This window comes from Aspergillus sclerotioniger (assembly GCF_003184525.1).
Source record: "Aspergillus sclerotioniger CBS 115572 chromosome Unknown BO94scaffold_17, whole genome shotgun sequence".
Taxonomy (NCBI): Eukaryota; Fungi; Ascomycota; class Eurotiomycetes; order Eurotiales; family Aspergillaceae; genus Aspergillus; species Aspergillus sclerotioniger.
The window spans coordinates 237986-265543 of NW_020291007.1; the positions used below are offsets into that span (position 1 = coordinate 237986).

The window sequence follows — 27558 nt, forward strand, 5'->3', positions numbered from 1 at the left end:
GTCAAGCACCTTGCGATAAGTGCTCCAAGAGCCTTTCCCGCCCGTCATGCTGTCCACGGCGCACAACAACCTTCATGAGCGACATCGACAACACCGCCGGCAGATCTCGACGCCGTCGGCCCTTGATGCTGTGAAAGCCCCCAGCCTTCCGGCACAAGCGATGCATCGTTATCATGCCCATCGCCGAGGCCAGAGTTTTGACAACAGATCTCTGCGCGTTCAACGATCGCAGTCCATGCAAGATGGTACCTTTCATACTAACCCAACAGTACCGCAGCACCCTTCCAATCAACGTTATCTCTGTGTCACGCAGCCTCCCTTTCCTCAACAGCCAGCCCCCATGCCCGTTATGCCCGAATGCCAGACATTCAGCCAGGAGGAATTGCACCCCTTGGATCGTCACAATGGCCAGAACAGTCAACCAAACATGGCTTATCTGAATGCGAGTTTTCCCAAGGAGAACCCAGCTATGAGCGTTCCGCACATGAATATGCATTTCAACCTGATGCAACAACCGCACATCGAGACAGGGGCTTGGGACCTCTACCAGCAGAATAACGTCGCGGCGACCTTCCCCCACCCAACACACCATATTGTTCCTGATGTAAGGAAATTATCGGTGCAGTCGGACGCTACTCCATCCCAGCACCCGCATACGCCAAAGCATGGCAACACACGTAAGTTCACCATACCGTCGGCTCTGCCGGATATACAGCGCTGACCAGTTGCATAGACTATATCCCAATTACACCAGCAACAACACCGTTCAAGCAAACCGTGGGCCTTGTTCAGTACGGCGGGGACATTCAGCCAACACCCACCAAGGACCAGGGTAACACGATGCCTGGATCAGGCCAGTCGTCGTATATGCAGCGAGCGAAGTCTCTCCAAGGCGTGGCTGGAACTACTTTCACGCAGCAGAAGTTTGATGTGCCCTCTCCCCCGAACACAGCCTCATTTGAAGTGGATAATTTTGATACCTTTAACTATGAGCAGGGTTCCAGTTTTGAAGTTCCTAAGTCGGAGAGTCTGTCACAAAGCCAGTATACGTCTTCATCGGCTTCGTCGTCCTTTATGTCATCTCCAGAGCTGGCTGCTATGCCTTGTCCCGAGGATGGTGGTGCAAAGACACCGAAAGTGCCCATCTATCCTGCCACCCCCAACCGTCCGCATCATAGAAAGTCCGTCAGTGAGACGCCTAGCACGTCGTCCGCCAAGCCTAAGCTTTCTCCGCGGGTCGCAAACATCGACAGCCTCAATCTCGACGCTCGCGTCCAGGCTTCGATCAAGGAAACCGGGGTCACCATCGATGAGATTGCGTCGTACATTCACGGTCCGGATCCCGAGGATGGGAAGTGGGTGTGCCTTCATCTCGGCTGCGAGCGCCGGTTCGGAAGGAAAGAGAACATCAAATCGCATGTGCAGACTCATTTGGGCGACCGCCAGTACAAATGCGACCATTGCAACAAATGCTTCGTTCGGGGTCATGATCTCAAGCGTCACGCCAAGATTCACACCGGCGACAAGCCCTACGAGTGCCTATGTGGAAATGTATTTGCGAGACATGACGCCTTGACTCGACATCGGCAGCGCGGGATGTGCATCGGCGGCTACAAAGGTATTGTGCGCAAGACTACCAAACGAGGCCGTCCAAAGAAGCACCGACCCGAGATGGACGAAAGGCAAGAGAAAGCGTCGAGAACGCGCCAGAGAATCGCAGAGAAGGCATCCTTTGATTCCTCCACATCCGAATCCTCCCGCAACACACCTCCTTCAGAAGTCTTCGAGAACATGAGTCTCCATGGCTCTAGTCCGACGGAAGAAATGCCGGTGTTCAACAACCCCGATTACTCGTTGCCACCTGAAGTTTTCACATACACGCCTCCTGCATCTCCCGGCTATAGCGTTGGGATCAAACCATCGCCTTCCCGAGACAGGCGATCGATCACCCCCAGCTCGGAGGACGAGATGTTGCCATCTTCACCTGCAAAGCGGTCCCTCGATAAGATAATCACGGACTCCAGCTTGCCTTACATGTCTGATCCGGAGACGTGCCCATACACAGATGCGTCTGGCACAGCCAGCCATTCCTTGTCTTCCCCACACGCAGGCCCTACTCTGTCCGAATCGTCCAACGGCTCTGATCTCGACATCTTCATCAGCCAGGGATCGACGACAGGATTCGGAAAGCCCGAATTCGGAGATCTTGCAGACCCTGATATGGCTACCTTCCCCGACTACGTGAACACTGCATCTTTCGAAGGTGGAATGGATCTTTTCCCCACCAAGCCCTTCTGTTCAGGCCCCACCATGGGCGATGACTTCTTCTTTCAATTCCAAGTGGACGAGCCACCCACGGACGCCATGACTAAAGAATTCTTCATGGACTAAAGCGACCACGATAACGAACTGGAGGTGATGTAACGACATGACAAAAAAAAGCGACACGAAAATCCAATGAACGGCGATTTGACGACGCAACGACTCAGGCTACTGGCCAATGTGCAATAAGACTCTTTACGATTTAGGACTGGATGACTGAACCTATGCATATAAGACGCGAAATGATTTGTTTTTTTTTTCTTTTCTGAAGAATAGCCACGACACGAGACTATGTACAATTTTTTTTCCCCTTCCCTTCTACGACCAACGACCGAGATTATCCACTGCACATGAGACACCTGTGTGACAACAACGACACACAAAAAAAGAATCCTCTTTTGATTGATTTACATTTTTTTGATGAGTTTTCGGGCATATGACTTGCTACCTTCCCTCCTGCATCTGATCTGATCATCTGTGCTTTATGCCTTTCTTGCTCCTTTTCAATGACACCCATGTACGACCACCAAACCAATTCATCCAACCGCCCTGGGATCTGTGGAATATGATTACTACGGAGTTCTACAGGTCATCCGTTCTTTTTGCTTTGTGATTTGTAATTCATGTCCTCTTTTTTCATCTATTTATTGATTATGTTAACGCCCTTGTTATGAATTTTGACGTTTTTTTTTGATTCTACTGCTTTGCTTTGCTTTGCGTGCTTTTGATATTGTATCAACGGACTGATTGCTTTTTGTAACCTTCTGTCCTATTATCACTTACTATCATCATCACCTTGGCTTGGGAAGTTTGTTTCCCCCCGCCAAACTACGCTCGTTACATCTTACGAATTTACTTAATACCTGTTTTGTTTTTCTTATACTTATTCTTCTATCTTGGTGGTCGCATGGCCTCGCCTGTACTTTAGCTTAGCGATAGATACGGGAATCATCCTGCGAATTGGAGAAAATCCTTGGACTATTTGGGTATATTGTATATCTTGTGGTATTTCAAGATAGATGGTTGTGTGTCCGAAATGTATAGTTGATAGTGTAAAATGTGGTTAGTAGTTATAAGTCAAGGAAATGCATCCAATACACTCTATAGTATGAATGAATATGAAAACAGGGCTGGTTCTACTTCTACTATGCGTATATAGATATCAGCGGGCATGATATCCAAGGATGAAGAGAGTGGGGGCGAAATTATGCCTCTCTCCAGGTTATGGCTAGCTCGAGAGGATGGTCCTCTTGCGTCGCGAAGACTTTACTCTTCGTTGGGCCTTTGGGCGCCTTGTCTGCGAAGAAGGTCGTGTTGCCGTTGTAGGCGAGCATGCCGTCTTCGACCTGGTTGGGGTTAGATACGGGTTTGTTTTATTTGCGTTGTGGTGTGTGTGTAGGTTCTACTAGAGAGGGAAGCGGGGACTCACAGTAAACTCCGTGGGAGACTTGATGAAACCACCGCATGTGAAGACATCATGGGAAAACCCGCACTCACCCTTGCTAGATTTCAGGGTCACAGTGTCATCTGCATTGGAAACGGGCTGTTAATGACTGGCTTTCTGAGGTCTGAATGGACAGGGGAGTGGTGTGGAGGTTAACAAACCAGAGGCCTTGTTGGCCGTAAAGGTTGCACAGGTTCCCGAGGTGAACCACGCGCCGTGGCTGATGATGCAGCCTCGCTTCTGGCCCAGGGTCGAGATCATGAGGTTGCCTTTCCCGGCAAAGGGCGTGCCCGGGGAGGTTGGTTCAGCTGGTCCACGGGATGTCTTGGTTGGCTCGTGACCGTTTCGGGGAGTTTTGGGAATGTAGTGGATGCCGCTGCGGGGGCAGTTGGAGATTTGCCCATCTGTTGTGGTGGGTTAGTTTGGGTTGGGTGAGGAGGTGACATGGTCGGTTGACGAACCTGGGTCAGATGGCACGAATTTCCCTGTCTGCAAGGCGCCGGCGACGTTGAAATAGTACCAGACTTCGTTGAGTGCCTGGTGTCGGCACCGGATGGTGACCTCAGCGCCGTGGGCCTTGGAGAGGGCATCGGCAATCTCGTCGCGGGTGTAGGTTTGGGTGTAGGAGGGGGTGATGCCGGCTTTGGTGAGGATCTGGAGGGGACAGTTAGTCTGGTTTTACTAAGAATGTGGATGGTGGCAAACCTCGTAAGTAGGCAGGGTTCGGAAGAGATCGACGGTCCGGTCGAAGTAATCTACGACCTCTTGCTGTGGGTAGTAGTCGGTATAGCAGTGAGTCTCCAGGGTACTGACACAAGTGCCGTGTTTGTTCCACTCATGTTCCCAGAGATTCGCATCGTCGCCCCTGAAGTCCTTCCAGAAATCGCTCATGTAGTCCAGTAAATCCCCGCGGCCGGAGTCGACTAGGATCAGCGAGATATTGCTGTACCGTCTTTTGGAATCGCAGTATTGATCGAAGCCGCCATTGCAGTGGTCCGGCCTAGAATGCGGGGAATTAGCATCAACTCCGGGGGTGGCAAAGTATATTATCGATCGGAGTAGTGTCCAGCGAATGTGGGCAAAGTCAAGCTTACCAGAGACCATGAATCGTCCAGGAGTCATCCGGTCCGATGGCCGGATCGGCATCCCAGAATTGCGTCTGCAGCATCTGTCCGCCGGGGTAGTTGAAGCAGCATGTATCCTGGCCATGGTAATTGGCTTGACAGCTCACTTCACTCCCGGGACATTGCCGGAAGGTCGATTCGGATGATGAGTGCTCCGGAGCTGAGAGCGAGGAGACACCCAGGGTGCCTGTTATGGCCTTGAGAACCTGTTGCGGCCCTGGGATACCTTGGAGCAGAGCGTCCCTCATGGAGCTGGCGGTGGACCCGATAGCACTAGTGCTACCGATATCGAGCATGGGGAGATGGCTGGGGCTTGCTGCTGATTCTCAGCAACGAAGGAAGAGATTACGAAACAATTGTAAGTGTAAAAGACTCAAAGGAGCGGAGCACCGATTGCGAGGGAATTGGGAGACAATAGGGGGGAGAGAAAGAATGAGGCGAATGATCGATCCAAACAGCAGCAGCACGTGCATCCATCCCACGACCAGCCCCGTCCCTGACTCAGCAGCATGTGATCTGACTGGTCCGATAAGCACCTTATCGTCGATTCCCCGGATCGACTCGAAGCTACCCTTATCGTGACTCATGGTTACTCCAAGTCCGCGGTCGGAAACAACAATGCCGGGGGTATCATATTTAAGACTCCATAGATGCGATATATACATGAGTAGAGATGGCAGTAGCTCAGTCAACGATCAGCGTCCCTCAGCCTGTTTGCTCTCGGCCTCTTGTTCGTGGATGCGCTCTTTCCAGAGCCTCAGAACCTCGAATCCTACCTCGACAGCAATGAGTAAGATGATAATCCACTCGAGCCGGAGTCCATGCGTTTCACTTAGCCTCTCCCGGAGAACACTCGCAATCTCTTGTGCGTAGTCCATCTTCTCGTTCAGAAGCTTGATGCGTATCCCAACATCGAGCGCTCTCCCTACCTGTTCATAGTATCCTTCTAGTCCCAGTTCATGGCGACTATCCCAGAAGATGTCGGGCAGGGAATCAGTGAGCTCCGAGTACAGGTTCAGCTGCGCACGTACACTGAGCAGCTGGCCGGTTTTGCGAAGTATGAAATCCCTCGTGAAAGGAAGACGGGAACCCTTGGACAGAAGCGTAGGAATGGCTCTTGTAGACTCAAAGTAGTTGGATAACAGGGACTCCAATACTGCCAATTTGGTACTGCGAGCCAACCCCGAGGAGAATGCCACTTTTGTGAGGACCGTATCTACAGATTGCCGGGCGCTTAGGTGCGAGTCGGGCCCATCGCTGCCCGGCTTGGTCCCAAGAATAATGGTGTCGCCTTTGATGCTGCTGTTATCTCGTTGAGGGTCTTCGACATACTCGAGGTCTTCTGTTTCCAAATCATCAAGATGGGCCCCTTCAGCGGCAGGCAGTAATGTCCTGGTTGCTAGAAAGGAAGTAAATCCTTCGGGCAATGCCCATGCAACGACGGTACCCGAGGGGAAGACAAACACATCACCCACTTCGTTCGGTGACAGATCTGAGGTGTTCGGATTGCTTTGGCGACGGATCGAGTCTAAAGGAACCTGGACATGGACAACTTGAGGATATAGCCCCGTCTCGTAGGGGTCTGGCTCGTAGCCTCTTTCCTGCAGGATCTCCCGAACTTTGCGAATGTTGAACTGTTCAGCTACGGCATATGCTGTTATGGTCTTATCAAAGAGTTAGCAACTGTCTATAACGGTCGCGGGGCTTGGAATTTGGACCTTAGTCTGATAGAGCCCCTGCTCTCTGAGCTGGGCTTTGGATAATATCCCATCCTTGGACCTTTGTGCCTCCACCGCAACTCTCCGTAATGACGTCGATGCGGCCGGAGACCGATTGCTTCGTTTCCGTTGTTTCTGGGTCTCTAGAGACACCTCCTCGGCCGCATCACCGTTTCTAAACTGCTTTTGATAGAGGTATGCATTGGACGAGAAGAAATCCTTCCGTCGAGGATAGCTCAATGGAGGGGAGGCGTGAAGGTATTGACTCCGGGGCTGCTGGAAGAGCCTAACGGCCGGATGCCGTAAAGACAGAGCGCAGACATGCGGTCTGGCGAACATGATCGTATCGTCCGTATGTGCGGGGGAGTTGGATAAGCAGAATCAGCCTCGAATATCATTAATATGGACTGATGCCATGACGAGGCATATCTGGGGTAAAAAAAATATAGTCAAAATATATCACGATGATTGGGACCTGCAGAAAGAACGGGGCGCTGAGTCAGCACCGCCTAGCTCTTAACTAGTTAGCTAGATTCGGCGACCACCTGGCGGGCGCCCGACTTGCCGGTCGTCAGTTATCGCCCCAAGCTCCCTCCAGCTGTGCTTCTGCTTGGCCGATGGGTGCCATGAAGCTGCCCATTGCCTGCTCCCAATTCCTCGAGCTCTGATTCCGGATTTCGCTCTCGCCATGGACGCGCCTGGCGCGGCAGAGGCAAATGAGAGTGTCCCTCAGGACCATCACGACTCCGACTCCAATGCCGTTGAGAGGAGTACTTACCCGCACAGCAACCACCGCGATCGGCCCGACCGCCTCAACGACAACGAGGAAGAACATGACCACAATGGGATACGGAGTGACGGCGATGATGAAGACGACGAGGAAACAGAGGAGGAAGGTGATGACGATGAGGAGGAGGAGGAGCCCCGGCTCAAGTATGCGTACATGACCAAACACCTAGGGGCGGTGTATCGCAACGGGGACGCAACAAGCTCCTTTCTCGCCGCTGGGGACAAGATGGTATGGCACCCAGGTATCCTTAGAAGCGCACGATGCTGAGACAGGGTCTAGATAATTGGTTCGCATAATGGAAACATTGTAAGTAGCACCGGTGCGGCTTGAAATGGCTCGAGAACTGACCATCTTTAGCATGTGCTATCCGTCCCTCAATTGCGCTCTCTTCGCGTGTATCATGCACACTCCGCTAGTATTACCTCCATCTCGGTGTCCCCGTTTCCTCCTCCATCCCACAATGTGAGGCCAGAGAACTTTAGTCGTGTTCCCGAGGATCAGGAATATCCAGTGAGGCCCTCATCCGGCACGGCTAGCCTGCGGAGTCGGCATCGGCCAGGTCACCAGGCAAGTCTGCCTGTCACCCCTTCCAACTCGATATATATTGCCACATCTTCGATGGACGGAAATGTCTGCGTCTCATCCCTCGTGGATTCCAAAGATGTCCTCTTGCGGAATTTTGGCCGGCCCGTTCAGGCTGTCGCGCTCTCGCCCGAGTACAAGAGCGACAGGACGTTCTTGTCCGGCGGGCGGGCAGGCGACCTGATACTTACAGTTGGTGGAAGAGTGGGTGTGAGCACGAATTCCACGACAATGGGAGGTGCTGCGGCTACGGCTACAAGTTGGCTCGGGTCTTTGGGGCTTGCGGCCAATACCGGCAAAGACACGATTCTGCATAGCGGAGAGGGTGCTATCAGTACGATCAAGTGGTCTTTGTCTGGGAAGTATGTCGTCTGGGTCAATGAAGAGGGTATCAAAATCATGCGGTCGAACCTGTACCTCGATTCTTCGGACGCAGAGCTTGCCTGGAAGCGGGTCAGCCACATTGATCGCCCCAACCGTCCCGGCTGGGAGGAGATGGCGAGCGTCTGGAAGGCTCGTGCCGAGTGGGTGGACGAGATCTCATTGAATAGTGACGACGGTCCAAACAACAAAGAGACTCCATCCACGGCCCACTCGACTATTGTGAGGGAGAAAGTGGAGAAGCTGGTAGTTGGCTGGGGAGGTACTGTTTGGGTCATTGACGTGTACCCGGATAGACCCAGCAAGAGCAACAGAGACCAGAAGATTGGCTCTGTTGAGGTTTCGACCATTCTGCGGACCGATTGCGTTATATCTGGTATTTCACTATATACACCTAGTCTTCTGGTCGTCCTTGCGTATATTGAGGCGGAAGAGGACGTCTCCGAAGAGCGGACCAAACTGGGAGGCCGCCGTCCGGGGACGCGCCGCCGGCCACGGGGCCTGGAGCCTGAACTGCGGATCATCGATATCGAAACCAAGGAAGAGCTGAGTGCCGATACCCTTTCAACCAGCCGGTTCGAAACTCTGACTTCCTCGGACTACCACATGTGTATTTTGCCTCCTTGGAAGACAAGTGCACCGATTTCGCAACGCGGTACGTTAGAAGCTCTCGGGAACGGTCTTTGGGATGCAACGCTCTATCCTGCGCGTCTGTTCAACTCAGCCGCCAGCATTCGCAGTACAACAAGCAGTGACAAGGGTTCAAGCCGGGCACCAAGCACCTTTGCGTCCCGGAGGTTTTCATACGAGGAGCCCCTTTCAAAAGAGATTCAGGACATTGCCGGAAGCGTAGGGGCTAAGATCTTCGTCCACAGCCCGTATGACTGTGTCGCTGCCCTGAAAAGGGACCTTACCGATCGCCTGGCGTGGCTAGATGCGCATGAGCGATACGAGGAAGCATGGGTGCTTCTTCAGGAGCATCCGGAAGCGGCAGGATCGGCGGGTGACATGAATGACCATGTTCTAGAGACCCCCTCGAGATCTCAGAGTAGTAGCGTCGGCGAATCCTTCCTCGGTGATAGGTCCTCAATCACGACTACTGGGCGAAATATTGCTTCCTCTTCTGCTGCCGAGCAAGAAAAGCGCCGTATTGGCGAGTTATGGATAGAACAGCTCGTTGACGAGGACAAATGGAAAGAGGCAGCTGAAGTTTGCGTAAAGGCAATCGATACCACCCGCAGATGGGAGCACTGGGCTTGGACTTTCATCAAGAACGACAAGCTAAACGAGATATCATCTGTCATGCCTGTTAATCTACGTCCAAGTCTTCCTGCGAACATCTACGAGACTGTGCTTGGACACTATGTTGCGCACGACAGGTCAAGGTTTAGCGAGCTCATAGACTCCTGGCCCTTCGACCTGTTTGACGTTAACAATATTGCGACAGAGATCGAGGAGCAGCTGCAATACGACTCCGTGGTCCCCGAGACAGACGACTGGCGTGTTTTGACGAAATGTCTTGCTAAATTGTACCTTGCAGGAGGCCATTACGGCAAAGCACTACACTGCTATATCCGCCTTCAAGATGCAGATACGGCGATGGCTCTGATCAAGGACCACCGGGTGCTGGATACGCTCACGGACGATATCCCCGCGTTCATTCTGATCCGGGTGTCCAAGGAACAGCTGAAATCGGCGCCGATCCCCGAACTCGAAGAGCTCACGGCTGAACCCATCAGACTCCTAGTCAGCGAAGCATATACGGGCATTGTCCGGCCTGATATTGTAGTCGACCAACTACAAGCCGCAAACAAGCTTCTATACCTCTACTTCTACATCCGGGCTCTGTGGCGCGGGGAATCACTTCCTCATGGTGCCGCAAAACCTCGCAGGGGCCACTTCGCACACATTCGCGATGCAGCCAGCAAGCTCGCAGCCGACGAAGGCAAAGCTTTGGTCGACAACTTCGCTGACACAGCCGTGGAGCTCTTCGCCGACTACGACCGTCCACTGCTGATGGAATTCCTCCAAACCAGCACCTCCTACTCCTTTGACATGGCCGTTAGCATCTGCGAAGGGCGTCACTTCACCCCAGAGCTCATCTACCTCCTATCAAAAACAGGCCAAACCAAACGAGCTCTCAACCTGATCCTCTCGGACCTGAAGGATGTCTCCCAAGCCATTCAATTCGCCAAATCCCAAAATGAGCCCGACCTCTGGGAAGACCTCCTCGACTACTCGATGGACAAGCCTCGCTTCATCCACGGCCTCCTCGTCGAGGCCGGAACATCCATCGACCCTATCAAACTCGTGCGCCGGATCCCAAGCGGGCTAGAAATCGAAGGGTTGCGAGAAGGCCTCACGCGGATGATCCGCGAACACGACCTCCAAGCCAGTATCAGCCAAGGGGCCGCCAAGGTCCTCCAAAGCGAAGTCGCAGTCGGCATGGACACGCTCCGACAAGGCCAACGCCGCGGCATCAAGTTCAACATCGTCGAAGAGGAGAAGTCCATCCCCAGCACGCCCACCGCCGAAGCCACCGAAAAGGACAAAGTGAAAAGCGACGCCGACACCGAGAAGACCTCCACCACTGCAATATCATCTGCCTCCCAGGCAGGGAAATGCGCAGGCTGTCATCGGCCGTTCCGTGCCAACGGTAAGAACCACCCTCCCTCCCGGCCCTTCTTCTCCAAACTCCCAAACGTCTCAACTAATACCCTCAACAGAGAAGGAGATCCTGGTCGGTTTTGCCTGTGGTCACGTCTTCCACTTATCGCATATTCACGCGTCGGATTCGTCTGCAAGTACACCTCACAGTCGATCCGCTGTTCAGACTCCGAGACCGTTCTCGCCGACACATACGCCGACCCTGGATGAGCTGTCGCTGTCTACATCCCGCACGGTCGGTCCCAAGGTGACGACTGCTCGGCTGTTGAGGGACAGGATCGGGGATGGCTGTCGCATCTGCGCCCTAGCCAAGGAACTAGAGGCCATCGGGGATTCGGATGCATGATAGTTGCACGTTGTCAGGGCACCCTCTTGTGCGGTTCGGCCATTCTTTCTGGGTTTATATTACGGTAGCTTTGGCGATAAGGCACAGTCGTCTCTGCTTCGCTGTATGAGTCGGACGAGACTCTGTTTCTCCTGTAGATTGATCTCTATGGTAAGTGTCCCTTACATAGCGACAGAAGATTCAGCACTAATGGATGTGCAGATGTCGATCCAGGGAGAGGAGTTTATGATCTAGCGTTTGTCATTCTACCGGTGTGGGGTGGAGGATGGACAGGTTCTACTACATGTTCCATAGTTCGCCTGGATGGGTGTATGTTTAGTCTTTAGGAGATACCCATGGTAGCAATAATTTACCGCGCAAATGATGTCAAGATGATAAGGTCTGTAAGACTTTGATTAGATTGAGCGGTGACCGGCCGCTTTAACTAGAAACAATCCGTTCGAAATTAAGGGAGCAAGCTGTAGCCATATGGGCGAGGCATCCCGAAACGACATGAAGAGGAAAGAAACATAACGCCCACTTTTTCAATGAAGGAAAACAGGATCGGCCGCCACGCCAGGTCTTCTAACACAGCCTTCAAGGAGTATTCAAAGAACCGAAGCATCCAACCGATAGCCTTCAAAGCATGGAGAAACCCAGGTGTGCCGCGGCAAGTGCCAGCAGAGCAGAGTACATTCCATCATTTCCGCCAGCAACGTTCTTGGTGGGCGAAGGAGAAGGAGTATGAGTGCCGGTGGGAGCCGTGGTGCCAGCAGACACGTTGGTGTGGGTGCTGACAGTGTGGTTGCTGGTCTGCTCACCAGAGGAGACAGAAGATGTGGTGTCTTCAGTCCCGGTAGTGGAAGCACTGTGAGTACCAGACGAGCTGGGGGGCTTCACGGTAGTCCCAGGAGTACCCTCAGTCTTCGACGTGACAGGGTGCTGCGAAGTGACCACAGGTCCAGTAGTAGGAGCAGTAGTGGTCTCCGATGCAACAGGAGACTTTCCAGTAGCAACCCCAGTCGGGGTGCCAGTCGGGGTGCCAGTCGAAAGCAGAGTGGTCCCAGTCACAACCGTAGGAACCGGGACAGTGGTAAAGGTAGAAGCCACAGAAGTCTCCGTTTCACAGACGGTCTTGATGATGGTCACTAGAATGAATTAGCAATGGCACAGGCCCAGGTTCTATCCAGTCAGACTTACCGTCACGAGGAAAGAGGTCGGATTTGGCATAAGCGAACGCGTCGTGGGCTATCCCACAAAAGTCTTGTCAGGTTGTGTCCCCATGCAAATGAGATTTGAACTACTTACCAGCAGCAAGCACCATGACAGACTCCTCGTCGAGGGCAACGCCGAATTCATCGACGACATCTGGCCGAACGTTAGCGGGGGGATAGACAGAGCTGGGCTCGACTTACCAGTGGCATAGCCAGCGACGGCAAAGAGCCAAACGGCCACAAAGACCATGATCAGGGAATTCACTTTGAACAACATCTCGGCGATTTGACCAGCTGGACGCGTCAAGAAAGAGGGTAGCTAACGAGCGTGTGGTAGAGAGAGTAAACGACGGTGGAAGATGGAATCTTTGATGAAGATGATGGAGTGAAACGAACGAGCGTGAAGGCAGGGTAGTGAGTGAAGGGTGGGGAGAAAAATAGGAAGAGAGGAAGGGAATGAGAAGAGGAAGAGAGAAAAGATTCAGGTGTTGTGGGCAGTCAAGTGTCATCGCCCCGGCGATTGGTGTTGTTTAGGCAAGTGCAACAGCGACATCCCAACTCGGCAAGGGCAAGGGCAAACACGAGCACCCAGCAAAAGAAGGCACTTTACGGTGCGAGCCGGCATGGTTGGTCTGCAATCAGCGCCGAGCAGCATGTTATATCCCTGCCAATTCACAGGATTGATAGGACAGCCTCATGAGACGGTAGATGCCGATATAGTATGAATATCTGCGCACAAGCCAGGACCGAGTCAGGGCTTCAAGGATCTACTCCAGTCAATGCAAACAAGCAACGATCTCCCCAGAAAACATACATAAATGGCTAGGCTGACAGGAAGAAAATCCAGGCTATAGTATACATACTTATATGTCGACACATACCCACCCTCAATCCACCAGACAATCAACGAACCCACCCTGGCGTCCTCTCTAAAACAACCTCTCATTTCCAATCCAATAAGAGTCTCGCTTCTCATACCAGAGCGCAAGCTAGTCCAGCCAGCCACAGCACCAACGGCCAACTAGTTGCATTACCCGCGAGGTTATCCCGAATAAAGTACACTGCACTGCAACCCGTCACTCAGAACGAATGTCTCAGATGGGCCAATCAACCCCGCCTACGGCCAGCGAAAACTGGAGCCCGGGAAATCTCAGTGGCAAAATTGTCTTCGATTTCCAGCTAGTTGGTTCCCCTCGTCGACTGCCTAGGCAGTAGGCACGTTTAGAGGCAACCTTAAAAGCGAATCGATCCTGCAGCAACCCTCTGCTCCACGGTCAGGAGCAGACATCTCTGTACCAGCTAGTAATTCTTCGTAGGATTTGATTATCTACATAGTATATATACGTAGTACTGTAGTCTGTCAAGAACAAGATCTGATCTATCATGATCATGATCACGATCCCGATTGCGATCACACGGTCGATCTCTTCTCTCCCTACTACAGCCCACAATATATATACAAACTCACATATTGATTATTAATAATCCAACATCTACCAAACCGACCCCTACATACTTACCCAAACAAAAGCCCCAAGCTAATTTATCTCTAAAGCACAACATCCTCACCCATACGACGTCGTCCTCATCATCAAGTACATATAAGCAAGTATACAACTACCCGGAAATTTACCTCTGTTTGGTTCCCGTACGGGATACTCCGTATGAATGGTAATCAGGTATTTCAATACAGTTCCTGATGGGAAGCAAACCAAACAGAAACTAGCGAAAAATACCGTGACAGATGGCTGGGGTCCCATATCGGCACGACCCGCGTGGAGGCGCCATCCAGCAAGCAGCACAAGTGATGGGCAAGCCGCGGCGCTCTTTCCAAGGAACTTGAGCGAGCTATGACGACATGCTAAGGTACAAGTCCGATCCCGATCCGATGCGTTGGGACGATGACATCATAAGTGACTCTCCCTGTAGTCCCTTGATGATCTGTCAGAATGCACAACTCACAACACTCACAAACCGGTGGTGGTTGTCTTAATCTGGCATTCTTCACATACATATGTATGTATGTAAGTAGTGTGTCGAAGTAAATTGTTGGGGAAGACAGGTAGGTATATATAAACTTTAAGCTATAGGTTGTAGAATGAACGACCTCACATTCTTCCTTCCTTCCTCCCTTCCATTCCCGTTCTCCTGAATAGTACAACCAACAATCCTTAACCCCATCCAATACTACTATTACCTATCAAACCCACAATCATATCCCCACCCCAAAAGCAAAAAAACGGCTCACCTCCGAACCATCCATTCCGCATCCACCCAAAAAACCCAAGTCCCCCCCAAGGTCAGAAGGTAGAAATCCAGAAGGATTCAATCCCCCGGCCCACTCCGCACGAGATCGGCAGGCCCCGATTCCGATCCCAGCGATTGGCCAAAGATCTTCAAACAAAGTTTCATCAAAAATAAAATCCAATAATCAGTCGTCGTTAATTTCTTCCACAGACGTCATCGGGTCAACGGGCGCGCGGCAGCGCCTAGTACTTACTATAGATAAGCCTTCGGCTGGGCCACAATTGGATTAATCATGTATGGTACACCAACTCAATTCAGGAAGGAGCATATTTAGATGTTACTACTACATGTGAGTAGATTGGTTATTGTCGTTGAGACATATACTCCGTTAGAAGGTCTAGAACTGTCGAGTTGGGGTACCTGGCCCCCCTCCCCCCCCCCTCCCCCTGGCTTATTGTTGTGTCCACGTTGTCGTGTTTGATGATCGGCCTTATCTAGGTTTGGGCGGGTTTCATCACTCTTTACTTACTGGTTGGGTAGGTAGTACCTAGGAGGGTAAGTATGTATCTATCCATCTCTGTCTATACACAGTATTGTATGCTGAATCCAGTATCACATACATACATATATGTCTATTTACCAAAGTATATACGGAAGTAGCAAGTAAATATCATCTACATCCACAACACCAAATATGTATTATCTCCCTAACCCCAACACAGTAAACGGCAAACGCAAGGATATCAAAAGACCTTGCACTATCTATGCAGCTAAACGGGGCCGCAGCCACGGCGGCGCCATGCCACCCACGCCCACTAGCCCACTCCGCCCACCTAAGTAGTACCTAAGCAGTATGCACACTAGATAGTGAACTAACTAACCCCAATACTTGTACCTATTGAAGTATAGTACGGACTTAAGTACTCCGAGTAGATACAACCACTACCTACCTAATACTCATACCTACTCAAGCATAGACAGGGGTACACTAAGTTCACCGCGTTACATAACCCATACATACATACTTTTCAATTCCAATTCCATACACCCAGTAAATACAGAAATAAGTAAGTAAATACTAACATCAAATCCCGAATCCCTCGGGATCCCGAACCCCCCCCCCCCCAAATCCATTCCACAAGATGATAATTTATGGTATGATAATCCACATGATACAATGGAACCCCATCTCCGGATATGGCAGGAGGACGACGACAAGGGAAGTGGAATGCCCCATGGCAAAAAAAAAAGTCGGGTAAAGACGCATGCGCTCGGCCATGATAGACCCATAGGGAACGGAGTAAGGTAGACCGTAGAAAAAGTAATGACGGACTGCAATGAATGGAAGGGTGGTATGAGCCCCACTAACGGTAGCACCTAATTAAGTAAAGTTGAATTCGACACCTGCATGAGCGGATTTGGCTTCCGCCAGTGAAATTGCTTTGCGGTCGCCGACCTTGCCTGTTTTGGACAAGGGTTTTATTGAGCTAGCCGACGTGCGCGCTAAAGGAACGCCACTGGGTACAGCTGTGGTCCCATGGATGGAAAAGTCAGGTCCCCTACGTATCTACTCTCAAATATGATGTAATTGCAATATATCCAATCGATTTTTCTCCAATTGTTGTGCCGTCTGCATGGCTGCAGTTAGACGTCGATGGGGCTGCTAGTAGTACTGTACGGAGTAGATACGTCCCTACGCATACTAACCGATGTATAGATAGAAACATTACAAAGTAAAGTCTATTGGCACGGTTCTTCGTATATCCAACCTAGTGCTTTTGATATAACAAGATAGAAGCTCCGAACCTAACCATCTTCACCAGGTTCAAAACGATCAGGTCTGCACAATCCCGATATAAAGTAGGGAGCATTCCAAAAACAATCTTGCCGTGTAACAGCGCTTCCTCTGTTGTGGAAAACTGAAGCGCTCAGAAGAAGAATGAAGTCAAGGCTGAACCGAAGAACGGGAGCAGCCAGGCAAGAGGGGAGAAACAGAACCACCCAGTGAAACAAACAAGACGAGCAATTCCGACAAGAATGGACAGGGTATCTATCGTGTTCCTCGTACCTCAACAAAATCCTCGAAATTAGAAACCAAATAAGATCATCGAAAAGTTCGAGGTCGTGTATCCCCAAAGCCCAGACAACGTTGCCAACGATGAAAAAATTTAGGATATCGTAAGAAGATATAGCACAAAAAAAAAAGGCAACAAACAGGGCAAATATATGGCGACAGGGTATCATTGCTCGGGAACTCGTGTATTATTCCCTATCCAACGAACGCCCCCAAATATTGAAGCACGCCAACCCCAACTCCGAATAAACAGGCAAAAGTATGTGCTTGACTGATGTATATGACCAAGCGTACCTCATGCCGCGCACCAGGCGCCAAAGAAACTGTAAATCTGACCCGAAAGATCCCCTTTCAAGGGTCAATCGAAGAAGAGATTTACGAATGACGTAAACAAAACAAAGAGCGTCGTATATTTGCAGAGCAGTATTAATAGTATTAATAGCTCAATTTGACCTCGACAGCTGACGTCGCGGCCGCGTTTTCGAATGATGATGCCTCGGAAATCTCCACAACCATGTCTTGGCCGTCAGGAAGCTCACGAACCACATCGTCGTCGACCATGATCTTGAGGCCGTTCTGCTTGACGTGGAGGACCCGTACAATGCGTTGGGGATCGATGCGCTGTTTCACGGAGATCTTCTCCATCAGATCACGGACTGTCCGTTCAGTCAGATAGACGGCCCGGTAATAGTCATCCGACCGCTGGTCATTCCGCGGAAACCGTACATAGAAACAAGCGACTAGGGCGTTGTCAGTTCGCATCCCTTAAGCAATTACAGGTTTTACTACTTACTAGGCTTGACTGGTCGGTCCACCGGTGGTCTGTATGTCGGGTCAATGTCCACCGCCTCAATGTATCCCATTGGCGCATTGCCATCAGTTGAAGCAACTTTCTGCACTTTGACGGGATGTTTGAGTGCGCCCTTGTCGCCCAGGACTTCCGAGCACGACCGTGAGTTATCCCGGGAAGTGGACATTGATCCATGGTACGCCGAGTCATAGAACAAATTTGACTGGACGTTCGTGGGGTGACAGGGTGAGTTTATTGAGATGCTACTGCTAGTGGGCGAAACAGCGTGCAGGGAGGTCCCGTCGATACTGAAACGGGACCCACGGTTGTTCTCTTGTTTGATAAATTCACGGGACCCAGGCAGCGAGACAGGAAACAAGTCCGGGTCATCTTGCTCTTCACCCCGTAATCCAAGGATGCTCACTGGTCGTGTTGACGTGAACATGTCTTGCATCAGTGCTAGCTTCGCATGAAGGTCGTCTTCCAAAGACAGCTTGCCAGGGCCGTCCTGCGAGCCCATGGACCATGTCCGCTTGTGTTTGGTGATCTTGGTTGGGCGCGGGTCGGTGCCCTTAAGCGCAATCGAGCCCCCGCTGCGCTTGCGCTTGCCGTAGTTGCCGGTGCCCATCTCAGCCTGGGCAATTTGTTGTCGCAATTTCTCGATGGTCTTCTTGACATGGGCAACATCGTTGGACAGCTTCCGCTCAGCTCCATGGTCCCGGAAGAGCTTCACCTTGCAATAGCACACTTCTGAGTCTTTGCCTGAGGTTGGACTCGCATCATCTGGTAGGACCATCTCGGTCTTCGCGCACAATCGAACCGGGATGCCCTTGACACCCTTGGAATGGCTGAAGTCTGTCGATAAGAAGTTAAATCGCACAGGGATCGAACACTCAGATGCGCCAGTTGATGGGTTAAGCGTCCAAGTGACGCAGAACCCATCGAACGATGAGCTCTCAAGCTGAATCTGCCGGTTCTTGGTGTCTTCAATGCCTCCCTGGATGGGATCAACATACTCCACTGCCTGGAGCTTACCACCTCGTTGGTGCGCCTCGTTAGATCCCCGACCTTCTTTCCAGAGTTGCCAACAAGAAGCCGGCTTGGCCCGCTGTTCTTCTTCCTGGAATGAAACACGGATGTAGGTGCGATATTTGAGAGGTTGAACAGTCATGGGTGGCGGCGTAGAATCGATCACGGACACCGAGTATGCCTGGCCTTTATTGAGATATGTGACAGGAATTTCGGCTTGGTGATTGATCATCGCTGTGGGTGCGCGCAAAGTGACATGATAGCGGAAACTGCGGTCCATTGGGTTAATAAGAAACAAACATAATGGAAGGATTGGAAGCTCACGTTTCACCAGGATTCTGGATGCTTGCCTGATCATCTTGCATCGTCGATGTTACGAATTGGGAAGGGTGACCCTGCATATCCATATCATTTAGAGACAATTCATCGACAGAGTCGTCCATGGCATCGTAACCTGTATCACCCTGAACAAAAGCGCTAGGCGCAAACGCCGGTTGTTGAGCGAACGGTTGCGGGTTTTGAAAGTGCGGCGGGATATATTGCTGGTCGAAGTGATCAAGGCCCATGGCTGCAGTGCCGGCATTGATAGTAGCTGCGGAAATTTGCTGAGGGAGGGACAGTGGAGTGATCATGCTCAGACCCATTCCCGGGGTGTGCAAATCACCCGCTTGGCTGTGGTACATTGCACCCAGTCCGCCCGAGTTGGGGGTGTAGTAGCCAGGAGGCTGTAACGCGTTGACATATGAAACAGCATTCGGGTCAACATAGGGCGGTGCGAACCGCATGTCTTCTGTGGCGCGAGGGGTAGGATCATTAAGCTTCAGATCGTGATTCATACTCAACCTGGGGTAGGCGTGTTATGTTAGCTTTGGCTCCAGGACACCCTTAAGTCGTATTCCAGGAGAAGAGGAACAAGACAAGAGGGTCAGATTTGCAAACACAGAAAAGCATATTTACCTAGCTGGAGTGATAGGTCCAACGGGCATCTGACCGAAGCGCGTGGCATTGCGGTGAGGAGGGGGGGCTTGGGGAACGACATCTGAGAAGGTTCTTTGGAATTTCTGAATGAGCTCATCGTCAGGCTTCTGGGAGTTTTTTCTGCAAGGGCGATTATTCCCGTAAGCATGAGTCCCCAGTCGCCGCTTCAGGAGTTGAGATCCTTCACGTACCTGTTACGAAACATTATCGACAGAGTCGTCGAAGATAATTTACTTTTCTGTTCTGTTGATCGCGGGCGCCCGATGAATTATATCGAGATGTTAAATCCAGAAGAAAATGGGGAAGTGCCTGAGGGTAAAGGTGGCATTCGGATCGCCAAGCGCTATCTGATCCGGAGCCTCGAAGTTATCGGGGGCGTGCGTAGGCGGTGGTTATATAGCTCTCCCGTTTCCGTTGCTAACAACTAAACACTGGTATGGCGGAGGGTTGGAAACGGCTCCAGTCTCACATCACAATCGCCGTCTACCGAAGAATGGCTGCGATCGCAGGTATTACCGCCAGAAGGTGGGCGAATTCGAGATGTTATCGGGGTCGTGAGGAGCGGAGACAAAGAGAGAGGGAGGGGGGGAATAGTTTGGGGGGAGGAGGTCCGAGTGGTGTCGAAGACGAGCGGGTTTTGGCAGGTAGTATTGGGTTTATAGCGGATGCGCCCCTTACTCAACGATCATATGAGAGGCGGCGGTGGGAGAGGACCAAGGGAGAGAGAGGAGGAGAGAAATAGAGAGGAGACGAGCAGAAGCGACAGGCAGGAAAGAAGATACGTATGCGGGTATAATTTGTACAGGAATAGCGGGGGGAGGGAGGGTAACAAGGAGGGAGACAAGAGTAGTAGTACTTCAGGGCCCAAAGGAGGGGAGCGAGGAAAGTAGAAGTGATGATGAATGTTGGGGGAGCACTGGGACCAGACGGTAAGACAAGCCCCCAATAATAGTAGTTCGGGATGTAGGGTGGATATGGACGCTGAGAGGATGTGAAGCCGAGTACGTTGCGCTGGAGACTCGACCGCCCAAGAGGATTCTGAAAAAGAGATTTTTTCGTGCTCGGAGGATTTGTGGAAAGAATGTGATAGTTATTAATAAAAGAAGAGAAAAAGGGACCACATGGGAGGCGTGGTGACGTGCAATAATAAAAACGGTTGGTTGAGTGATAAAAAGGCGCAATGAGGTAGGTATGAAAGAAAGAAACCTTCCAGAAACTCTTCTGTCCCTTTCTGTTCTTTCTCTTACTTTCTCTGTCGCGCGGCCTGTCGCTCCTACCTCTTTTTTCTAATTGTTCCACCATTTTCATTTCTTTTTTTTATTTTATTTTAGATTAATCTCTGGGTCTGTCTCCGAGATGATTTTCTGGGTCGGACTCAACCAGACGAGACCCAAGGATCAGTGGGGAGGGTGTGAGGGGTGGAGTGGATCCGGTAAATAGTAATATCCCGTCGTAATACGCCCGTACAGTACCTCAAAGTATCCTCGGCTGTACTTTACCGTTTCAGTATTATACCGCCGACCTCCTCCTCCGGAGGACACTGCGAGCGGGCATCGAGTAACGACCATCTATGCCCGAGTCAACAGATTCCCAGCACCATTGATCCTAGTAGTCGTGGACATTCCATGTGTCTAACAGATCCGTATATCCTTCGCTTAGATATCCCGCCTGCGGGACCAAGTGGGCTTGGCCCAAGACCACATCCGGATGTAAGATCCCACCTAGTTCCTACTGGATCAATACTACCACTTACATGGTATATTGAAGCCTCATGCACCTATCGCTAGCACCGTAGCAGCCACGATACGGTGCCAGTCCACACAATGGAACCGGGGCCAGACGCTGGGGAGTGGGTTTGAGCCGATTTCCGAGTTCCCAATCAAGAGGCACATTTACTAACCTGGAACCGACGTCATCTTTCCCAAGCGGATGCTGCTGTTGCTGCTGCTGGCAGCCCCGTGATAATGCGATAGTAAAATTCAAATTGTCATTGACTTGCCATACACCTCGGCGCGTTCCTAACCCTACCGGGGGACTCCTGGCGGTACCTTAGCAGTCAAAATCAGCCACATCTGTAGCCTATCCCAAGACGGCGGTAACTCAGGCATTCATACAGATCTGGTAGGTGGTCTTTTTGAGTTGGGCGTATAAGTACCTCCCGACATAGTACCTAGTAGTTACCTATGTCCTTTTCGAGTAGCTGTGGTGCGGTCTTGAACCTTGGTTGTCATGCACTGTGTACCGAGTATCTCGACCCATTATGACACCTGATAGAGATTACACTTTTTCTGCACATACGTCTTGTTCGTCACAGGGGGGGTGGAGAGAAGCGAAAGAAATGGAACATTCCGGAGGGTCGCAACGGGAGTGCCAGGTCAACACATAACAACACTGATCCCAGTTTGGAGGAAGGTGGTTCGGCCCTCCTTCCTGAACATTACGCGAGGGAGCCGCTACTGGAGCTCCTCTCCCCCAGCCGCACGATTATGGTGCAAGGGTAGGATAAAAAAATAAGGGAAAAAAATAAAAAGAGGGAGGGGGGGGGAAGAGAGAAGAGAGAGATCTAGAAACAACTCTGCAGTAGTTGTGCCAACCCCATTCTGTCCGCGTCGAGTGGATCCACCAACTGACATCTAATTTGGAAAAACACAGACTACTGCCGAAGTAGGCATCTGGCCAGACCAACTAAGCCCATTGATCTGCAATTGTTATCACATGGCACCGGCGCCATTATATGATTGATGTGCCCTCGTAGCGTTCCTCCCACGACCCATCTCTCTGGACAACACTCCCATTTTGACTCGAAGCGGAATGGATGACCTCCGATCGGTCCCAGTTGACCCATCCCGGTATGGAGAGGGGAGCAGCTAGGATGCTGTGCGTGCTCGGGACGGACTTGATCCCCCCATGCGGGCTGGTGGAATCCTCTGGCCTGGGCGAGTGGAGGACGGCTAGATGGAAAAGCCGAGCAGGAGCGAGAGGTGGATAGAACTATCAATGCGTACTTGTGACTTGGGAGGTGAAAGTGAAACATCCGACTGCCTTAGCAACAGTTATGGGGTCAGAATGGAGTGGAAATCTGGGCCGGGAGCTTATTCTGTCGTGCACGGGGTCTTTGGGGGGGACATCAAACCATGAATCATCCACTAACCATGGAAATGGATAATCATGACACAACCTGCGCCAAGCACAGACACAACTAACTTAGGATTCGCTGTTGATTCAGCAGACGATGCTGCAGGTCAACAAAAACAATTCAAAACTTACTCCTGCGCACACACTCGGTTTCGTCGCAGAATCTCCATCTCACCGACGAGCGATGCCGGAAACACACACACCTCTTTTCGAGGGTCGAGTGCTGATACTGTATCATACTGGGTACCCGGATTGTATGGGCGTGGTAAATGGTGGTAGGGCTAGACCGGCGCCGATTGCTTGGGATAGTGACCCGCCAATAAAAAGCATGGGATGTCAGGCCCCGGGTCACATCGGACGGAGCTCCTCAGAACCTTATTACCTAAACAGCCGCGTCGTTGGCATGGGGGAATGAGCAAGTGACAGTCCAGTCTGCCGCCCTGCCGTAGCCCAGTTAGTCAGCCCAGGCTAGCACGCTGCACTAGGTGGAAAGACACCTGAAGAAAGTAAGGCACCGACCAGACGGAGGTCATCCAAAGATCCAGGTGTTGTCCGAACCTACCAGTCGACCATGGGCAGATGAAGAGCCATGAGACATTAGAACTATTTCCTTTTCGAGGCAAGAGCAAGGGTTACGTCATGTGTCTCAGGGGTACCGGGGGCTGACAGTTCATGCCTGCCATCGAGAGGAATTCAGAGCTGACGGTACTGTGTAGACCTACTTTCCTGGAGTGGAAATGATAGGTTCTGTTAGTAAAGAGTGTCATTGAAAGGCTCGCTCTCATTTGTTGGACGACTGCTCCGAGTCAAGGGGAAAATAGACCCGCTTCCGGATGCACCAATCAGTGATGGTTTCACCGCGACGGGCGACCCCCAGATTACATCATAGCATTCATGGGGGCTTCAGGAGTTCTTTGCTTTCTCCTCCTTCGCCTTAGCTATTTTCCCCACCAGCGAATGCACAGCTCCATTGCTGCTTGGAGCTCCCGTCATTAGAGGTGGTCGGGGTACTTTTGTTAACGTCATGGTGGATTCGGTCTAGACGCGGGTATACTAAGTATCTAGTAAGTAGTTAAGTAGTAGTAGGTATCAAAGAACATCGAAGCGATACAGTCGTCGTCCCCGAAAGCGTGCTAATTTTTGGGTGTATTCTACTCCGTTCCGGTGGGTTTTCTTTTAATAATGTCTAGACAGATGGAGTATGCATAGATTATTATTACTCTGACTTCGGACAATGCCCGTCTGTGGGCTTGGTCGAGGGATCTTCAATGAGGAAGGATGTGGCTGCTTTAGTACGGTTTTGCGTCTTATCGCGGGTCCCCCCTGTCATGTTGTCCTTATCTGCCACATTTTCTATTCAGCCGGCATTCTAAGTACCATCAGACGGTGAGCATCTGCTAATTTATATTAGCCTGCTTTGATATCAGTTCATGAACCTATTGGGATAAGGATCCCATCCGATTGTAGATATCATTCTAGTAATATTACGTATGACTTGTTTCTTTTCGCCTCAGGCACCACGCTTCCTGGGATACTAGTTAGTACCCTATAACAACGATAAGAAATTAAGAATATATGCAGTTAATGTGTATATACCTCCCTCGAACCTCGAGACGGACCACCGAATGAACTTACAACCTCTAGCTGCACTAGCTACCGGCATGTCCAGATTATCTAAGGTAGCTGTGATAATCAAGCCCTGTAAGCAAGCAAGCAAGCAAGCAAGCAGTAAGTAAGGTGTCGCTTGACCGAAGCGTAGGGGGGGACCCAGACGCTTATTCGTCGGAGCCGCTTGCGCAGCTAATCCACAACCGTCAAGGTGCATGGCAACCGTGAGGAGTGGCCGCATTGGGGTTGTCTGATGATGAACACTGCACCGACCATCATTTCTCTTCGCGAACGCCATTCCCTCCCATATTCTGCAGCTCTGCCTACATGACAAGGGGCGCGCGGGACAATCTTCGATCCTGCAGAAAGGAGAGGGAAATATTATTTGTGGATGACATTCCGTAGCCTACTACAGAATGAATGTGCTGGGGTTGTACTGTGTACGGAGTAAATGAACCATGAATAATGTATGTGCATGGGGGTGGGAGATGGATGAATGGCACGGATCCACAATACTTTAGTTACCCCAACCAGCAATGATCCGACCCAGCTGGAGACCGCGGCTGGCTCTGAGTAATTTGCTAAATCCGGCATGGTGATTGATGGTTGATGGCTGATTGTTTGCATGCAGTCCGCATATATTCTCCGTAGGACGGATGTGGTTGTTGTCTGTGTAAAGTGGCTCTCTTTTTTCGGTGGGTAAGTCTGGGATGACGGATGTGTGGGGTTATAGTACTACATACATAGTAGTATATACTATAGGAAGTGTCCTTACTAGGTCTGTACTCTCATACGACCTTGTAAGGACTCTGTTTCTGATCGCAACACGGTCGATGGAATCTAGAGTGGACTGGAGTGTAGGACGGAGTACAAAGTACGTAGATGGAAAACCTCCAATCTCCGTGATATCGGACATGATTCGCTCGCGATGATTCTGGTGGGCGATCTCCCCATACTGGATGCGGCAATGGGCGAACTGTAGGGCCGCACGACATGGATTCCCCGGGCCCCATCTGAAAGCTACACAGTTCCCTCGATGCGGTTTTAATCTAGGGTGAGGCTGTGACCCATGGTTCCGATCGAATGAGAAATGGTCACGCTCTCCCGCTCTGCCGTCCGACACGGCAGAGAAGGAGGGCGCAGGGATCAAACTAAATCGGTGGCAAGTATCGTGTTTAACCAGTCGGAGCGGGCCCTAGTAGGAATTCGATCCTTTGTCGCGGATCGGATCAGATTCGCTGCATCGGCGGATGGCCAGATGATGACACTATCATTACGCATTCGGGCATATCCATCAATTCTCAAAAGGCTGTACTTACTTATTAATATGTCTGTATGTATGTGTGTCGGCAAGTGCTTTAAAGTACTTACCATAGTAAGTACTGTTTGCCTAGGGCAACCAGAGTGCATGAATGCGTGACAGGTCTGGGAGATCTACCTACATGAGGAAACCTACCAGAAGCCGAGTGAATAGTAATATAGATGGGTGGCTTGGGGGGTCGCTCCACGTTGGTTGAAACGAAAGGATGTGGATGCATTGGATGCACACGCCACACTCACTGCTGGTGCCGAGTAACTGCCTAGTACCTATACACCCCCCCTGAAAGAGGGAATACCTAGACAACAGGTATCTATACACCATGCAGAAATCGGATCATCATCCTACTATGGTAGGGCTATTGCTCCATGGTTCGCAGTACCTTGATTCCATGTCTCCGTCAGGTAGCAACACATGTGATTGAAGATGGGAAGCGCCATATCTATCCCGTTCGGGTAACAGCCTGGCCTGGGAGGTCGGGGATATATACGGAATACTTAAATAATGTTAGGTAGATATCAGATAGGAAGTTCGGCAGGTAATGCGAGGGAGAATGCCAGAGAATAATTCCTTGGTGGCGTTGATAGTGACCCGACTAGTCCCTTGGCTGGCCTGATCCGGATTGCTCTGACACGGCGTCCCCTTGCGTGGAATCAACATGGAATCTTCGAACGGTTGCTGCCATGCTCGTCATGCCTTTTCCTCCTCCTTCAAGAAACCAAAAAAAAGCCCATGAAGAGATTCGCTCTCATGCTCCATAGTCCATACATTACTTACTTCCTTACTTACTTACCGACTGGTTGGGTCCTGTCATGTCAACGGTAATTACCGGGAGGTAACCTCGGTACCAACAGGCATTACCATTTGGTATTGAGATACTCCGCTCTCCGCCGCCCTCTCACTGAGTGCTTTCTGCATTCTACTCTGTGTGGAAGCTTTGACAGCCAACCAATGCCCCAGGCTGAACCTCGATCTGCACGGACATCCATGACAACGAGTCCTACTCCATCCATCCTTGATCAACGGTCCGTCTAAAAGGCAAGAAGCTCAACTCCGGTAGGCTGGTTGCTTCTAGTACTAGGTTTGGAGAAGGAGGACAGGTGACACACTGCCTCACCAGAACGCTGGATTCCAAATCTCCATCCGGGCTGTCGCCACCCATGGCCCTTCGCTGACTGGATGGCGGCGGTATGGCTGACACGGGCCAGATCCATTGGTCCTCCCACTGATGACTAGGGAGGTACCTGACGCCGTGGCTGAACCATAAGGCTGATGGCGATCAAACCAGGGGATGTTGTGACCCGACGGATTCTCGGATTTCAACAAATCTCGATCGACACAATGGGCCAGGCAATGACAATCGCAATGCAGGAGGTGCAGCATGGTCAAACCTGAAAGGGGCAGGAGGCACGGGGACCCAGCAGAACAGGGGTTGAAGACTAATAATGAGCATCAGCGAGGGAAGACCGATATTCGACCTACACTCCACCCCCGAGTTTCAATCGACGTAGGCCCCAAAGCTTGTTGGGCCAGGTCAAAGCATTCTGTCCATTCACAGGCTCGTGGGCTGGTTCCGTATCTCAGATGCAACTGCCTTGGACTGAGGGCTTCTCAATAGGTGCAAAATTTGGTGCACCTGCGACCATCCCAACCGAGAGCAATGCAAGTCATACTAAGGTATGACCCGTCCTACCTGCCATGCAGATGATGCGCATGCGCATCACTATCCGTTTCTCACCCGCTGCTGATCTTGATCGAGCCTAGGCCATCCTAGACATCGCCCTGCCATCGGACGAACCCATGTGGGAGGCT

General features: G+C 51.2%; 8 protein-coding genes across 8 annotated transcripts; 2 read left to right on the plus strand and 6 right to left on the minus strand.

Moving 5' to 3' along the window:
* Positions 1–46: 46 nt before the first annotated feature.
* On the plus strand, positions 47–2391 carry ace2 (putative C2H2 transcription factor (Swi5); the record flags this gene model as incomplete). The annotated part of the gene is made up of 2 exons (XM_025613924.1): positions 47–677; positions 734–2391. The coding sequence occupies 2 exons, from the start codon at positions 47–49 to the stop codon at positions 2389–2391; spliced, it is 2289 nt and encodes a 762-aa protein (XP_025466475.1).
* Positions 2392–3293: 902 nt separating this feature from the next.
* On the minus strand, positions 3294–5317 carry BO94DRAFT_518675 (T2 family ribonuclease). Its single transcript, XM_025610043.1, has 6 exons — positions 4861–5317; positions 4472–4766; positions 4228–4420; positions 3928–4170; positions 3752–3849; positions 3294–3668 (listed from the first exon to the last, which is right to left on the minus strand). The coding sequence occupies exons 1-6, from the start codon at positions 5184–5186 to the stop codon at positions 3528–3530; spliced, it is 1296 nt and encodes a 431-aa protein (XP_025466476.1). The 5' UTR covers positions 5187–5317; the 3' UTR covers positions 3294–3527.
* Positions 5318–5498: 181 nt separating this feature from the next.
* On the minus strand, positions 5499–7037 carry BO94DRAFT_494257 (RMD1 family protein). Its single transcript, XM_025609224.1, has 2 exons — positions 6609–7037; positions 5499–6554 (listed from the first exon to the last, which is right to left on the minus strand). The coding sequence occupies exons 1-2, from the start codon at positions 6945–6947 to the stop codon at positions 5586–5588; spliced, it is 1308 nt and encodes a 435-aa protein (XP_025466477.1). The 5' UTR covers positions 6948–7037; the 3' UTR covers positions 5499–5585.
* Positions 7038–7203: 166 nt separating this feature from the next.
* On the plus strand, positions 7204–11742 carry BO94DRAFT_494261 (CLH domain-containing protein). Its single transcript, XM_025609225.1, has 5 exons — positions 7204–7626; positions 7678–7704; positions 7756–11017; positions 11088–11524; positions 11576–11742. The coding sequence occupies exons 1-4, from the start codon at positions 7297–7299 to the stop codon at positions 11372–11374; spliced, it is 3906 nt and encodes a 1301-aa protein (XP_025466478.1). The 5' UTR covers positions 7204–7296; the 3' UTR covers positions 11375–11524; positions 11576–11742.
* A 250-nt stretch (positions 11743–11992) lies between these two features.
* On the minus strand, positions 11993–12844 carry BO94DRAFT_586536 (uncharacterized protein; the record flags this gene model as incomplete). Its single annotated transcript, XM_025615765.1, has 4 exons — positions 11993–12501; positions 12554–12601; positions 12662–12721; positions 12769–12844. 4 exons carry the CDS (start codon positions 12842–12844, stop codon positions 11993–11995), a joined length of 693 nt encoding a protein of 230 aa, XP_025466479.1.
* A 4479-nt stretch (positions 12845–17323) lies between these two features.
* BO94DRAFT_557373 (grainyhead-like protein) lies at positions 17324–19890 on the minus strand (the record flags this gene model as incomplete). The annotated part of the gene is made up of 5 exons (XM_025613925.1): positions 17324–17628; positions 17682–18976; positions 19032–19550; positions 19665–19805; positions 19877–19890. 5 exons carry the CDS (start codon positions 19888–19890, stop codon positions 17324–17326), a joined length of 2274 nt encoding a protein of 757 aa, XP_025466480.1.
* A 236-nt stretch (positions 19891–20126) lies between these two features.
* On the minus strand, positions 20127–21247 carry BO94DRAFT_103402 (uncharacterized protein). The gene has a single exon (XM_025605469.1). It carries the CDS (start codon positions 20991–20993, stop codon positions 20364–20366), a length of 630 nt encoding a protein of 209 aa, XP_025466481.1. The 5' UTR covers positions 20994–21247; the 3' UTR covers positions 20127–20363.
* A 4469-nt stretch (positions 21248–25716) lies between these two features.
* BO94DRAFT_536123 (uncharacterized protein) lies at positions 25717–26006 on the minus strand. The gene has a single exon (XM_025611941.1). It carries the CDS (start codon positions 25964–25966, stop codon positions 25796–25798), a length of 171 nt encoding a protein of 56 aa, XP_025466482.1. The 5' UTR covers positions 25967–26006; the 3' UTR covers positions 25717–25795.
* Between the last annotated feature and the right edge of the window lie 1552 nt (positions 26007–27558).

Bases quoted from the DNA above. Each gene is read 5' to 3' on its own strand.
- BO94DRAFT_518675 (XM_025610043.1), bottom strand. From the start codon at position 5,186: ATGCTCGATATCGGTAGCACTAGTGCTATCGGGTCCACCGCCAGCTCC. The intron at 4,421-4,471 runs GTTTGCCACCAT...TGTCCCCTCCAG, and splicing joins GAACCCTGCCTACTTACGAG to ATCCTCACCAAAGCCGGCAT. The intron at 4,171-4,227 runs GTTCGTCAACCG...CCACCACAACAG, and splicing joins ATTCGTGCCATCTGACCCAG to ATGGGCAAATCTCCAACTGC.
- BO94DRAFT_494257 (XM_025609224.1), bottom strand. From the start codon at position 6,947: ATGTTCGCCAGACCGCATGTCTGCGCTCTGTCTTTACGGCATCCGGCC. The intron at 6,555-6,608 runs GTCCAAATTCCA...CTCTTTGATAAG, and splicing joins AGGGGCTCTATCAGACTAAG to ACCATAACAGCATATGCCGT.
- BO94DRAFT_494261 (XM_025609225.1), top strand. From the start codon at position 7,297: ATGGACGCGCCTGGCGCGGCAGAGGCAAATGAGAGTGTCCCTCAGGAC. The intron at 7,627-7,677 runs GTATGGCACCCA...GACAGGGTCTAG, and splicing joins TCGCCGCTGGGGACAAGATG to ATAATTGGTTCGCATAATGG. The intron at 11,018-11,087 runs GTAAGAACCACC...TACCCTCAACAG, and splicing joins TCGGCCGTTCCGTGCCAACG to AGAAGGAGATCCTGGTCGGT.
- BO94DRAFT_103402 (XM_025605469.1), bottom strand. From the start codon at position 20,993: ATGAAAATGGTGGAACAATTAGAAAAAAGAGGTAGGAGCGACAGGCCG.
- BO94DRAFT_536123 (XM_025611941.1), bottom strand. From the start codon at position 25,966: ATGCATCCACATCCTTTCGTTTCAACCAACGTGGAGCGACCCCCCAAG.